At 39.4% G+C, this 16,409-nt stretch overlaps 1 protein-coding gene across 1 annotated transcript; it reads right to left on the reverse strand.

The window, feature by feature from the left end:
- Window positions 1-1,956: 1,956 nt before the first annotated feature.
- Window positions 1,957-16,164, reverse strand: LOC109463908 (E3 ubiquitin-protein ligase RNF13-like). Its single transcript, XM_019760800.1, has 11 exons — window positions 16,042-16,164; window positions 12,257-12,369; window positions 11,368-11,448; window positions 10,681-10,803; window positions 8,981-9,068; window positions 5,679-5,760; window positions 5,052-5,157; window positions 4,273-4,366; window positions 3,729-3,809; window positions 3,100-3,322; window positions 1,957-2,524 (listed from the first exon to the last, which is right to left on the reverse strand). The coding sequence occupies exons 2-11, from the start codon at window positions 12,365-12,367 to the stop codon at window positions 2,299-2,301; spliced, it is 1,215 nt and encodes a 404-aa protein (XP_019616359.1). The 5' UTR covers window positions 12,368-12,369; window positions 16,042-16,164; the 3' UTR covers window positions 1,957-2,298.
- Between the last annotated feature and the right edge of the window lie 245 nt (window positions 16,165-16,409).

Genomic DNA, 16,409 nt, shown 5'->3' on the forward strand with positions numbered 1-16,409 from the left:
CATCCTGTTTTGCAGTTGGGGCACAAAAGAAATCTGCTTTGCACCTAACAAGATTGCTACTACACAGTAACAGTAAAGTTAGTACAGAAATTGCCCCAACTTAAGCCACTATTTCCATACTGTCACCCACGTCATTTCAACTTTGCAATCATTTTCACAACTAAATTTCTTACAGATTAACAAACACTGATATAGTAATGGTAGAATTTGCACATCTTTTCATAATACTTATGCCATCACCACATATTTTAATGACAATTATAAAATGCTTTTTAAATTTGTACTCAAAATTATTTGGTCCTTCACTCAACGGGAAAGACCTCCTTCCCATGCCCTTTATTTACACTGGTTGATTCGGAAGGAGTGAAAAAACAAAATCATAACTTTAAATCAACCCAAGAATCTCTACAACTCTTCTTTTTGTTGATACTGTCTTGCCAATTAAGCAAACAAGCATTTCATCTACCAAAGTGTAACACCAAAGTTAAAATGGTATGACTGGTGATATGCTTGTCCAATCTTAAGCTCAAATGATAAACATTGGCAATAATCGAAAAATAAAAGACTGTGACATGAGGAAATATTCTTTTCGCATTTATGTAAATAATTAGTACATACAACATCCCTCTGTATACAAATACTTGTACATGTACCTGCTTGGCTTTTACCTCAACTTCTGTTATAAGCAGCAAGGTATGATCTGTGTTACTCTATTTGCTATTTCAACTACACGCACATGTACATAATGCTAGCATTCTGGCAATTTCATGGCTTTCAGAAGTCAGTTATCACTTTATTATACCCAATCACCTGATGATACTCAGGGTTTGAAATTGAAGATCTACATGTAAAGAACATTGCAAAGCTCCCACTCTTAATCACAAACAAGACATACCAGTGCTACTTTCACTCACTGAACACTCATATTTGATGATATGGTCACTAAGAATTCTCTCTAATTTAAAAAAAATGTGACAATGGCTAAGTGTTAAGGTGGCTGGGAACTGAATGACTTTGAAGAAGCCTAAACTTAAGGCTTTGGAAAAAAGAGTTGCTCAAACGTGATGAAATTTTGGAGGGCTGAATTTGAGCCCTCTGTGAGGCCTCATCACAGAGTTCTGCTGAATCTGCGCAAATGTTAACATTCTTTAAGATAGAAGAAAAAGAATCTTCAACTAGCTTTATTTTGTATACCCACACTCCCTAAACATACATGTATCTCTAGATGCTAAGTGGGGCAAATTCCCCCTAAATGCTTTCCCACCAACTAGATCATATTCACCAGTTTAGGACAAGAGATATGCATGCTAGTGGAAGGAATCAGTCTTATTGCTCTCAGAGTTTGGAGAACATTTTGAAGGCATTCTCTCTAGTCTGTGTATGTGGGGGTCACATACATGTATGTACATGTACATGTACATGTACATGTACAGGACTGACAACTTTCTTTCAGCTGCCTCACGTTGATATGACCATTGTGTTAGCATTAGCCCTAGGACATGAGGGTTTCCCTATACTACAATTCCCTTTTGAAAAGATTTAAGCAGCGAACCCCTAAGAGAAAGGACAAATTAGAGTTTGCCGTGGAAGGTAAGATATATATATATAGGACAATCAGTCATGTTCCTATAGTTTATTGCTACATTTTCTACCATCAAATCCAGTAGAAAAGAAAACATGTCTGTTGATCTGGATGTGAGATTCACCATTGGGGCTTGAAATACCACCTGAATTTGCAAGTTAGTGCAGGTATAATTGGGGCTGTGCAGGTATTTCTGATGTCTACCTGTACCTAACCTGCACTGGTCCATGTACTGGGTATATGCAGGTTACTGCAGGTAAAATTGGAGCTGTGCTGGTATTTCTGATGTCTACCTGCACCTAACCTGCACTGGTCCATGTACTGGGTATATGCAGGTTACTGCAGGTAAAATTGGAGCTGTGCAGGTATTTCTGATGTCTACCTGCACCTAACCTGCACTGGTCCATGTACTGGGTATATGCAGGTTAGTGCAGGTAAAATTGGAGCTGTGCAGGTATTTCTAATATCTACCTGCACCAGTCTTCATAGGCTTTACAGTGAAATGCAGGTGTATGTGGATTTCCATCTGCTGCATTGACTGTCACCACCTATGAAGTATAAAATAACAGCAATGGTTTCTGAACAGTTTTTAGTATGATCCATACTTCCTAAATTCTGAGTGGTGCTGGTAATTTTGAATGCCACCTTCATATCAGTGCAGGTATATGGTGTATGTTGAAAAATGTATTTCGAGCCCTGACCATCTGGTCGGAGAATCACACAATTTCTGGTCCAGTCTTCTCTTCCACCTCTTTATCTTCCTCCTCCTCCTCTCCCATGTCCACCTTAGTGTCCTGGGCTGGTCCCTCTCTGATCTCCACCTCTCCGGAGTAGCCCCAGGCTCCCTGTGGATCAGCCTTCTCCTCTCCCTCCTCATCCGAGCTGGAGTCATCTTCATTGGTCTCCTGGGTCTCAGTACTGTCATCATCCGAGTGGTGCATCCTGGACAGGGTACAAACATGCTTAGAAAAAAAAAAATTGCACAGTTCTTTTAGAGGCAAATGTGCAGATCTTGGTACAATGGTGATACCAAATCCGTCTGTGTCCTCATCAGTGTTTGGACACAATATGAAAGATTAGCCGAAAGGCCAGGTGGGCATCACTTCAAGGCACAGTGAGAAAAATTGTGTCCCCATTTCCCAAGGGCATAACATTTGGCATGTATGGGGAACAAACCCAGGACCTCTTTGGTTCCAAGCCGTATCTCTTTCAAGTATATATCTTTAAGTTGGTTTGAGTGTTATTGGGACTGATTGAAGTATTTTTCGGCATAATTGGTGATTTTGAAACTCAACTTAATCCAATTGCTATTATAAAACCAGTCTGTGTTCTCATCAGTGTTTGGACACGGTATAAACTATTAGCCAAAAGGCCCGTACAGGGAGGGAAGTAGTGTGCCCCTTTCCCAAGGGCATAACATTGGGCATGTCTGGGGACTGATGAAGTATTTTTTTAGCACAGTCCGTGATTTTAAAACTTTATCCGATTGCCATAGCTGAGTTAATTACAGGGCTGACCTGGAAGTATCGGTGGTCCCCATGGCAGAGTTGGTACGGTCCACGGGCCCGGTGGCGCCCAGGAGGGGAGTGGTCTCCGGCATCTCGTCATCGCTATCCATGTCCGACTGGCTGGTCTCCGAGTCGGACGTGTCGTCGTCCCCCGGAATCACGCGCCGCTTACACACCGGGCACGTCCGCTTACTGCCGGTCAGCCACGGGTCAATACACTTAGTGTGGTAGGCTGGGGAGGAAGAGAGAAGACTTATCAAACCTAGTCCATGGTACAGCTAACCATTCTCAACAGTGACACCTAGTGACTTCGGTATGAAGTGCACCAAAGGCTAAAAGCAGCAAATTATGATTCTCTAATGTACAAAATGTATTGGAACTGCGAAGGAGATTGTGTAGCAAGCGATGAGGTAATTTAATTGGGTAACAATCAACTTCCTGAATTCCTCCACATACTGTTCTTTTACTCCCACCCAGCATGTGCTAGGTCATCTCCAGGCTTGTTCTCCCTATCTATCTCCCTATTGTTCTCACTGTCAAAATCACCTTCCACTCATCATATAAGCCTGTACTAGGACAGAGACACAACCCCACACCTCAGACACCCAAAACAATACTTCAGTGTCCCGTATACCTACCATGGGAACAAGGTAATATCCTGAGCTTGTCCCCCTCCTCATAGTCATCCAGACAGATGGCACAGACATCATACTCATCACCTGCAATGCATAGCAAGTCAGTCATGCCCCCTAACAGTTTATCTCATAACTGCAGTGTCATGGTAACTCCTCACAACAATGACCATATGCATGGTTCCTGCCTCACCATCCAGTTTGCATCAGTCCACTGTTTTAGTAAAGGAATACTTGTGAATGGAGAAAGAAAGTCATTGTAATTCAGTAATTACACAGGCCATGGAGACATGTAGTTAACATAACAGGCTGGTTCAAGCAATGAATCTTTAAATTTCAATCAAACCATTGCATTGATAAACGTAAAAACTGCAACAACAAGGAAGACAAGGAGCTTTCTTTAAGTTACTGTTGAAGTCAAAATAGCAGCAATTGGAGTTGATTCAGAACCTGAATACTTTTATCTTTTGAAATCTGAAAAAAAGAAGTGGGCAATTCAGCTGATTAAATTGGTGTGGCCTAAGAAATGGTTTGTTTGCTGGGCTCTCACCTTTCTTGAACTTCTTGGTGGGGATTTTCTTCAGGTGTTCCTTGGACAGCCTGGAGCGGCGCTGTCGTCTTCTGTCACGGACAAACTTCGCAACCTGTAAACCAAGGCACATTTACATGTAGGTACAGCCATGGGATTCTCTTCTTCAAGTGACTAAGCACTTAGATCATTTTCTCCTTCTGAATATATTACTACCAGGCCATTTCACTATTTTCATTTTGGTACAACATTATCAAACTTGCAAACTTGAGCTTGTTACTACTGTAAAACATGTATAATGTACACATTTTCCCCCAACAAGCTTAAGAGTAGTTTGACCAGATTTAGGCCATGCCTACCATCTATACAGATCAAATCAAATCTGAGTTATATTTCACTGCCAACCATGTCCTGACAACTGCTGACCAACTCCTAACCAGTCCCCAACCATGGCCCAATCTCCTTGAATGTTTCAAACATTTTCAAACATATGGCTGCATGGCGTAGCAGACCTCACCAAACACCAACCAACCACAGCTGACCTTGCTCCAGACCTACTCCTAACTATGGTTGGAGGGAGGTCAGATGTGTTCAGGAGGCCATATTTGGCTATGTGCGACAGGGGCTTAAGGTTGGTGTATTATGTTTACTCTTTGAGGAAGGTTGAAGTTAAATACATTTATATCACTACTTCTGGTATCCCTTCCTCAATAGTCTATATCAGGTATAAAGGTACAGTCTAAGACATGTGAGAGAAAGTGGGATGATTCTATTTGGTAAATGGGGGTGTGCTAACTAACCATGAAGATGAGCATGAGGACAAAGCAGATCCCAACGATGATCGCAAACGGCAGCAGGTAGAAGTGCAGGGGGATGGTGAAGTCAGGGGTCAGCTTCACCTGCGACCTGTGGCACACAAACAAACAAACAAACAAACAAACAAACAAACAAACAAACAAACAAACCATCAGGTATGACAGTCATTCAGGCATGACAGTTCATCTCTGTAACACAATTGGTACGGTAACTGTTATCCGATTCTCATGTAGTATATTGTAGTAAGAGATTTCTGACTTCTGAGAAGTATTTTGGATTTTCATGTATTAAAGCTAAGTGTGGAGGGGGTTGCATGATGATGTAATTTAATTGGACATAACACTGACAGCATTTAATTGAATTAACTGGCTGCAGAAATCAAGCATTAAATTTTCAAGGATTCGCAAGATTCCAAAATGCCCTAACATCAGAACAGTGTATTTTTTTGTCCAAACCTCTTTGTTCATTGAATAATATTAATACCTACCACATTTGGCTTACTATTTTAAGAACAATTGCATTTCAGTATTATTGGTGTCATATTGTCTTTAATGTATTTCTTGAGTCTTCATATTGTGTTCTATGATTGAATGATTAGAAGTAGAACTCACCCTGTTTTCCAGTCGTATGTCTGTAGTTCCATCCCATCTGACAGGCCCACAAACACAGAGGGGATGGTCACCTCCATGTAATCTACAGGGAACACAACAAACATCACAAATTTAGGACTTTACACTAGAATCTAAGTACTCATATAGAACTATTATCCAGGTTAACTATAGTTGAGTTTTTGTGAATGTAGAGGGAACATTACAGCAATCAGGCATTACACCTGGTCCACTTCCTGAATTCCTCCAACATACTGCCCACTTACTCTCACTTGGAGTGTGCTAGGTCACCTTCAAAATCAGACTTGACCTATCCATCAACAGTTACTGTCAAAATCACCTTCCACCCAACATGCAACTGCCAGTACTAGTACTACTAAGTTGAACAGACAGACATACAAATCCACAACTCCGCCACCCCAAACAAATATTACTTCCATACTTGGAATAAAAAAAAGGCAGACCCTAGTCCTACTATTACATGTATCCAATCGTAAGACTACAAAGAGAATATCTTTTTTTTTTCTGTAAGAATGTCACATGACATTAACAGTTGGCAGATTTACAAAAAACAGGCTAACTGGTGACCCATATGGAAAGTTCTAGAACCATTTTCCACCTACTAGGCAACTTGTGCCACTGAAACAACTCTTTAATCAAATACTGATAGCTTTTCATCCATGAGGTAAAATAGGGACATCCACTTAGGGAATCCATTATAGCTATATGTAAGCAGACATCACATGTATCATTTAGGCTTGGGGCCCTCTAGTAGCTTTGAGGGGGAACAACAATGTCTGCACATTGGGTAAGACAAGCACGGTGGCTGAGAATGTATTGTACTTGTGCAAAACCCAGATTTTGCATGGTTTGCTAAATTTGCCTATTTCAGATAATCTTTTTCCAACACAACATTTGAAACCTAAAGTCGGGATGTTAGATATGACATTAAAAGAGATGTTCTGCTGAAGCGCTAAGCACAATAAATGAGGGATTTTGCATGGGTGCAGAACATTCTTAGTACTGACATACTAAGAAGACATAGGCTGCACAGTAATTTGCTAAGGAGACGTAAAACCCAGACATACATATGCGGTTATAACGATCTTTCACCCAGTTGGGTCCTCTCTTGCACGGGCAGCGAATCCTGGTCACAGGCATTACTCCAACTGCGTAGAACGCTTGTCTTCTAGTCCTCAAAAAGGTGATGTCTATCTCCCAAAGGCAAGTTTATGAATATATAAATGCAAAAGGTCTTTTCCAATTGATCGCTATCCACCAGTCCCAGTGAGTGTCGCTTGTACTGGTTTCGCTGTTGTGTCTCTTCACTGTGACCGGAGCAAAATGCGTAGAGCAAGCTGAATTTTAAGTTGTAGGTCCTGGAACAATTCTTCTGATTAAAAAGCTCCGAAAGTTGACCACAACTGCTGGCTACGAAAACACCTCTCCAACTTCATGCAAGAGACACGAACATTTTGTCAAATCTTGGGCAGGAAGACAGTCTTAAACAGACGTTACTTGAGAAGGCTACTCTGACACTTGACTCTGGAAGTGGCTTGGACACGGGTCAAACTGTCCATCCTATATGGCGGGCAAAAACGAATCCTTTTCTGGTCGATCCTCAGTCCGTTAGAACAGACACGAGGTGCAAAAGCAGTCTGTGCAGCATCTGATGACTGTTTCACATGTACACTTACCCGACATGCCAATCATCCCAGTTCCACTTAAGCTAATGTATGTAATGATAGCTCCTATAAGTCCTGTTGGATTGCCCACTTTAGAGTGTGACTATGTGTGGAGCACTCCTCAGTTCTATAACGTGTATACGTCACTGATGAAGCAGACGCTAAGGGCTCACAATCAAGAAGAAAATTAATACTAGTGTGGTCTGATTTTTGGTTAAGAATTTCTTTGAAATGGGAAAAAGTACAATGTAGCTTCAAAATATTGCTGGAAACAATTTGGTACAACCACTGAACCATATGCAGGGCTCAAAATACTGGGTACATGTGCATCTTAGTGCACCCAACCCAATTCTTTTCTGTGGGTGCACTGATGCACCCAAATATTTGTAGGTATTTTTGTACATAATAATTATATATAGTATGCAGGATATTCTTGGCATCTAAGCATCAGAAAAATAATAAAATCTTTGTTGTAATGCTTGTGTAAGATTTTGAAATTACCTTACATTTCAGATTCAAGCTTAGAAGAGGAGCAGTAAGATCTGTAATTAGGTTTTGTTTTATATGGTGCACCCAAAAAATTTTTTGTGCACCTAATTTTTTAGGTTGGGTGCCTATTCCCAAAAATGAATTTTGAGCCCTGATATGGGAAAAAGTGTTACATGTACATCCACATGACCACAGAGCACGAGTCAGATAGCAGTAAAGCGTCTAATATAGTATCAATCATTCACGACCATCAACTTAGGATACCCTTAATTGATATCAAGCAGCTTTTACACCCATTAACACGAGTTCAGACACATGACTGCCTACTTGAGCGTAGATACGCATACTCTAAACCTCTTCAGGTACACATGTAATGTCACACATTAGGACTAGGAAAAAATGTATTTCTGGTTACAGTCCTGAAAAAATCTGATTATACAATGTTTTATCACTTATGTCAGTTTTTTTGTGTAACCAGTAAGCCATCTTTTTTAGGCATAACACACCAGTTTTGTACATGTTAGTACAAGCTGTGTAAGACCAGACAGTAAGGTTTGAACCACTCACACCGGGAAGGACCCCTACTCTTTTCGAGTGCGGTGGGTTCTTCAACGTGCATGGGGTGTGGCTCTCCCTAACACGGGACCTCCATTTAACGTGCTATCGAAGGGACGTCCCTAACCAAAGCTAGGTACTAATTTCCACCTAAGTGAAGTGAGGAAAGTTGTGTTAAGTGCCTTTTCCATAAGGGCACATGATCAATGACATTGTAGGAATCGAACCCGGGACCTCTTAGTCCTGAGCCGAACATGCTACTGATTACATGTACGCCACACGACTCCAGAATTGTTTACAGATCATGGAGCTAGAAAAGGTTGATCAGCTCAAAAAAATCATGTCCCTTGTAGGGGTCCAAACAGAAAGAAGGCTAGGGTCGGCAGTTTTTTCTAGGGTTGGTCGGGAAACAGGAAACACAACATTATTTTTTCATAGACCTTACCTGTACTATCAGTAACATGCATATGCAGGTAGTATTTTGAGCTCTGGACAGAAATACACAGTCACACAGCTCAAATTTTACCTACACTATATGCAGCCCAAGTACTTCCAGCCCTGAACTGTGTAACTTACATTTATTTCCATTCATCTGTAGGATGACGTCTGATTCATCATTATACACAATAGCTGCCTTGTAGCCACTTTTTTCTGCATTCAGCACCTGGGATAGAAGAAACATGAAAGAAGCAAAACTCTTTAATGAAGCCATGAAATTCCTCCCTTACTTCCACTCTGTTCATTTATCTTTCAAAGAGTAATACATTATTTACGGATCAAACATGTTGATCTCTTAACAATTATTCCAAAATTTCACACATTGTATGAAAAGTTAAATCCTTCATCTTCCTTTGCAGTGTTCGAAATACCTGTCTGCAGTCTGCTATCTGCAGGTAGATTTTCAAGATTGCAGAAGAAAAATTTATACAATCTGCAATTTTGCAGAAGGAAAAATAGGCTCCAGATTCAATAGTTTTCAATTTAGCAAACTAGAACTCTCTGGCCCCAAGGACAGACAACACTTAAGCTCCTGTTTTGAAGCAACAGGAGCTTCTTCACTAATTTGCATCATCCTTGTCTTGACTTGTCTATCTTTTGTTTCCCTTTGGACTTCCAAAAATTTGTCTTCACTAATTTACATATGAATCAATAGTTCGTGCTTATAAACCTGCAATTCTCTTAGTGTCACTGACGAAAGGTACTAGTCTGACCGTTTCAGGTAGCACCAAAATCACATAGAGTTGCTTAAGAGTTAAGTTCTGTTTTTTTGGTGTGTCTTTATTAGTATATTGTGTGGAAGGATGATATGTGGGTGTGATTACTAGTACATTTACAGGTAAGGTATGATTTTAGTTGTAGTTCACAGCGGTGAAAGACCCATGAAGATACCAGTAAATGATAAATTTTCGGTGGAGAAGGATCTATAAAGTCTGAAATTAAAAAGAGTGATACATTATTAAACTTATAAGAATTCCAGTAATGCTACAGATTTACAAACTATATATGATGTAAAAAAGACAAAATTTTGACTCTTCTGCAATATTGCAGAGCACTGAAAAAAAGTATTTCGACCACTGCTTTGTCTAAAAAAAATTCAACCCAGTACAGTGGAGTTAGTGGTAGCTTTTACATGAATGTGGTTCTAGTTATTGAAATTGTTACCACCATGTTTCTTTATTGAAATGTTCTTTTCAAAGTTGTACTTGAAAATACTTGTATTAACACTAAACCAGATAGTGAGTTAGTGAGACTTGCAATTAGCCCAACAGCAAGAGTTTGCAATAAACAATTTTATCATTATTCAAACTATAGTATAAGGCCACACCGACTTAATTTTATGAATGACATCATCTGAAGACCCCAACATTAGTTCGCGCCAGTGAATAAAAAAAAATTCAGGCCCAAAAAAAATGCTACTAAACCACAGGAATAGAAAGCTGCTATTGTGAATTTGCAGCAGTACATAGCGACATATACAACAAGCCGGCACATGCTGGCCTTTGGTGGAATATATGAGTTGGCACTGTACGTATGTACCAAGTTCTTAAGTTGCCGTGGAGCTTCGGTAGCTTGGGTGCCATCCTCCAGAGTTACAACCAACTCCATATTATCGCTAACTACCTTGGACTACCCAGGCCAGAGACTCAGAGGACGTGATCTTTTTTTTTGAGAACTGGCGAAAATAAATGCACGCACGGATGTCATCCATGAAATTAAATCGGTGTGGCCTAATTACACTTTACACATTTACAGTATGACTATGAGTGTTGTCTGACCTTCAAGTCAAAGTCACAGTTTCCCCTGCGGATCAGGGCAATGGGAGTGTACTCTGTGATGTTGGGAGGCGGAGGGCCAACCTGTCTGCACGCGTGGGGAGGGTTTACTGCTGCTAGGTAACCCTGCAGGATAAACAACAACATGTAAACAACAGCAAAATGGTACGTACATCAAGACAATGTTTGGTACTGCTAGTCAACAAGGGTTCACAAAGGAAATACTGTCGTTAAACTTTCTTGGTTTTATCATATGGTAGGACTTACAGAGGGAGGTTTTTTAAATGTTTTTATTCAATTCGAAGCTAAAACAATTCTGTAGTATGTAGCCGTACAAGGAAGACATACCGTATTTGTAGTGTCATGAATCCACAAAAAAAACCAACTACAACTTACAATACAATGCAACATAGGCCAGATTTACTACTTTTAAGTAGAAAAAAAAAAACACAGAAGAATAAAAAATTTAACAGTGTTCCCCACTGCCATTGTAGCATTTGGTTACCTTGGAAGTTGTATCATTTTGATCTATACAGAGCTGGTACAAAGAATGTAGCTTGTTTTGGCACTGTTTTCAAATGCCCCAAATATCAACTAACGACCCAAATGTGCTAAATATAAAAAAAGTAAAAAGGGGCAAGGAAATTCTATCAACTAGTAGTACTATTTAACTGGAACATTACAATGTACCTGTATTCCCATGTCAGGTAGCTGGGCTCCAAAGTTGGATGGCATATCCATGAAGTTTACTGTGTTGTTAATGCTATCAGTCTGAAAAACAGGAAAAATCATCATTAGGTACAATGTAAAACATCAGTTTTTTTTAGTGTCTGGCATCATCTCTGGTACAACGTCCAGTATAAAACACTAGTATCTAGCTCTTTATATGACACTACTGTAATGTGATGCCCCCTAGCAAGTTCTACAAGCATTGCAGATTTACAACTTGAAAACCGTAAACAATATTGTTGCATAACAATTAACACTTTTGTGTAACCTACCTCAAAATGTTATCCTTTCAGATCTCTTAATTGATAATACAGTAAAATTCTAGGTGGTTGCTACTAATGCTAGGGCAAGTTTTACTGTACTACATAAAATGATATATAACTAGAGCTGTGTACCTAAAACAAATTTTAGGTACAGGTACAGGTACACAGGTTTAGGTACAGGTCCGGACCTGAACCTGTACCTGAACAATTCGACCAATTTATATGCTCTTCTGAACTCCTTCAATAACAAAAAAACATAAATAAACTTGATAGTTAAGGTTTATTCTTTGTTTATGGCGAATGCTCAGATGAAATATAGGCAAAACTAAGATGTTTTTGTTTTCATGAACACACTGTCCTTACACAGGCACCCATTGTTAACCAGCTATTTAAACATTTGAGGCCACAAATAGGCATAAAATTGGTGTGAAATTGTTTAGGTACAGTACCGGTACTGAGGGATTAGGTATTTTGGACCTGTACCTAATCAATTTTTCCGGTACAGTATGTACCTGTACACAGCTCTATATATAACATAAACAAAGCCTTCTGTGAAATTACACTAATTCTTCTCAACCCTGCCTTACCACGATAACATCAGCATCCACAGTGCACACATGGAGCAGGAGGAACAGGTTCAGCACTGCATAGAGGTACAACACCGTGATGTACGATGGGACTGGTCGGCACGGGAACATGGCTACAACAAACAAACAAACAAACAAACAACATAAGCAACAAGAAATCAGAGATTTTAAACTTCCTGAATTACCCATGTTTACCACTATAATTCCTGCTGGCTCAACCAAGGCCAGATTCTGTGACTTTCGTGTCCATTTCCTCTGTCTGACCTTTTGACCTGTTATTCTGCCTGTCAATCTTTCCCCACTCATGTCTGGCTGTCAATATACATGTACTCAGTGGACAAGCCGATACACAAACCCTCAGCTCTGCCACCCACATCAAAACTTCCATAACTGGAAGTTGATTGTAATACATTTTCTAAATTGAAAGTTAGAAACATGGTTCATATAACCTCCATATTATATACACACATGCCTTTTATAACTTTGCCCTATGTATAGTTTAGATCACATTGTGAATTAGGATATACGGATTTTTTTCTTACACAACCTGTACTGTCACGTGATCTCACCTGCTTACGTTTCAATACAGGTGAGTGTAACTTGTGTAACTGTAAGAAGAAAACCTGATGAAATGATTTTTGGATGTACACTGTATCATGGAGGTAGATCTCTTCTACCTCCATCGAGTCCATGACTGTATCTTGTGATTTTGTGACACAGCATATTTTTTGCATTCTACCTCCATGGACACAGCATTATGTAGATGAGAAAACCAGTCATACTGGATGCATGCTACGTCATGTACATAGTAATAGTCACATGTTACCACATATTAGCTAGCTATTGTCTGTTTAGTACCTTGAGGGTTTTTGCTACTTTTAAACCGGAAAGTCTAGTCTCTGTTTGATCTACATACAGTACTAACTGTAAATTATTACTGTAAGTCTCTTTAGATTCGCGGGGCCTAAAGTTCGCGGTTTCGGGAAAATGGACAATCCGCTGTATTTTTAGATTCGCGATTTCCCCTTGGCTATTGAAAGAAGAACTTGTAAAGTGCATATTTAAAAATACGAAAAGTTCGTGTCCCGGCATTTTTTTCTAAAATGCGGCGCAAAAATGTGTTTCGTGCTCCGCGCGAGGCTGCCTGCAGCTCTGTCGGTATGCAAATCTTGCATCACATGTCCGCGCTACGCGTCTCTGATTGGTTGTTGCGTCAGTGCCGGCGGTAAAGCTCGATCGATCTGAAGCGCGTGTAAACAATTTTCTTTGCTCGGAAATAAGCGCTAAAACGTTATTTTCCACGACTACCCATCGGTACTCAAGTGAAGAAATGCATAATCGAAAGAATCTTTAGGGAAAATATATATTCCTAAGCAAATTTATGCCGTCTTCGGCGAGATTTTGTCGTTCAAACCGAACCCGGAAGTATGCAAAGGTCGCCTTCGGTAGGCTCACGCTAGCGTTTCTATCGAGCAAAATAAGAAAGAAAGAAAGAAAAAAAACACCCGCAAAAGAGTACCAAAGAATCAAATAACATTTCCCAGATACCATCAGTTATATTTTTCATCAAAATATTTGTAGATTTGCCCAATGTGCCCGTAATTTTTGGGCGCCGGGCGCACATGGCCAGCGCTAGCAAGATTTTTGTCGGGCGGTATGCGGTTAACACGGCCAGTGGCAGTGCCACAGTATCGCGATTCGGTGTCTCATAATATTATTTTTGACATCAGTATGACTTAAATAATTTTGATACTCAACAAACTGTACGTACATTTGCTTAGAATAAAGTTGATTTGGAGTGATTTGTGGATCGCGTGTGTTATCAGTTGTGTTTTAAAAATCGGTTAAACTTGAGGACCGTCGTGAACGCATGTAACACAGTTAACACATTACATTTACGCAAAACATATTCGCGGGGAAATAGATTCGCGGTACAAAGGTCCCCGCGAATTCCGCGAATCTAAATATACCGCGGAAATTTGTAGACTTACAGTATTCGTTTTGGTTATATGTAAACCTGGTAATTTGGTACGAAGTTTCATGAAGGTAGACCATATTGACTTTTATTGTATGCCCATATTCCTTCTGGGTTGCATAAGCACCAAGAGTGGCATGTTTTTACAGCTACAAAGCAAACATTGCACCATTGACATTAGCATGCTTGAGTATCCATGGGCCATGCATATGCTGGGTCTTAAAGTTAAAGCTTAAGAATTACATTGTGCCACCACTGACTACCAAAAACCTCATCACTTTTTACCACATGTGAAAATTGAAATACATATGGGTTGCAAAATAATAGTTGTTTATATTTAACCCACTATCATAACATTTCTGTAGGTTGCATTAAGTTATTTTGAGCCATGCCAATCAATTCAAAATATCATCCAGGGTGCAGGCACAAACTGCAAGGTTATTGGCCTTCAAGGCATGTTTTTAATCCAAAGGTTAAAATGTTGTCTGTTGTCTGAATTATTCTGGGACAAGGTTATCTTCTGGGTACAAAGGCCATCCTGAGCAACAATTGTGTGTATAATAATATATCATAATATAAAGTTAAAGACAATCGATCATGTTCTAAAAACTAAGGCATTTTTAGATGTAACAAGTTTTAACTGATTGTACCATAACCATGTACATGACTTTTATGTAAGTTACAAATCCCATAATTCGACTGTACGTGAGACTGTGATTTCTCAATAAACAATAACAAACGATTCTGCCAAAAAGCTATCCAATACATATTTACTAAGTTTTCACACAGCCACAATACATTATGCTGACGTGCAAGAAAACAGGTTTTTCTAGGCCTGAGAGGTATTCTATATACCACATATTATATATATTATCAGCAATGGGTACAAAGTTTGGCAGCAGAGAAACGGTTGAAATGGGTGATATCATTTAACTTCCTACAACTAACAACCCACTGTTCACATATCACAATCTGTATGAAGTGGTGTCATAAAAGCAGCAGATTTCTCATTCTTTGACAAAGACTGGCCATGGTGCAGTAAAATAAAAAAAAATGGGTACCATATTTTTTTAGTGTTGAAAATTTATAGCTTTATGGTGCTAAAGATCTTCAATTGATTCTAAATAGCATTTATGGAAATACAAATTTGAGATATGAATTAAACATCATATTTATCAGACTCATTATGTAGTGTTACACTACACTACTAGTGTAGTTTACCTAATACCATGTACATGAAATGTTACGATCTGTATCAAATTGTATCCTTTAGCTTTACAAAATGTAGCACAATAAAGTTGATTGATTAATTAATTCATAACTGAATAGTAAGAGGAAAAAAACTGAGATAACACTGCATTTCATCAAAGAGTGGAAGGAAAACATTCCAAAATTTTTTCTTATTTTTCTCACTAAAAAATAATACTATCAGTGATCACATAATTTGATACCATAACACTTGAATGCGCAAATATGTATCAGGGCAGGGGACTTCCTGACAAAAATTATGACGATTTAAGCTTCATATCGTTCTCAAAACAAAGTCAGAAACCATCTATAACATTCTTGCTTCTTGAATTACTAAGTTGTGACTGTAGAAAAGGGTAATATGGACATGATTATAACGTTACGTAAATATTATCCTTCTGTTTACATTGCAAGAGTTCAACAAAACAACATGGCGATCCACCCTCCTACTTGACTGGCATACCCAAACTCTACCGACTATTTCCTGCCTTTCTGTCCCTTGTCCGCCAGTAACTTTCCACAAAAAATGACCTCTAGATATTCTACTGTCATCGTAGCTCACCTGGTTTGTGCCTTTCTGCCTACATGGAGTAAAAATCGCGACCAAAACTGTCACCCGATTCTTCCAACCATTCCTTCTCGCTCACGAAAATGGTCGACTCTGCCAAATCACGTGTTAGTCTCGCCCACTTCAAACTCTCGCGAGAACCTGACGTCATAGACTCCGGGTTACTTGAGGTCAACATAGCCATCTCTCCAAGCAGATGTAGGTTCTAGCTCGGTGTTGTTTCTATTAAGCGGTATGTTGTGCGTCTAAATCTTTCTAGGTTCAAGGAGACCGCCGCTAGTAAGCCTTAAAAATGATCCAAAATCATGTTTTTGCTTCACTTTCCTATTAATGTGATTTCAGTAGCAGAAAAACTGGAAATA

Source organism: Branchiostoma belcheri, unplaced genomic scaffold (assembly GCF_001625305.1).
Source record: "Branchiostoma belcheri isolate BF01 breed outbred unplaced genomic scaffold, Haploidv18h27 scaffold13, whole genome shotgun sequence".
NCBI classification, from domain to species: Eukaryota; Metazoa; Chordata; class Leptocardii; order Amphioxiformes; family Branchiostomatidae; genus Branchiostoma; species Branchiostoma belcheri.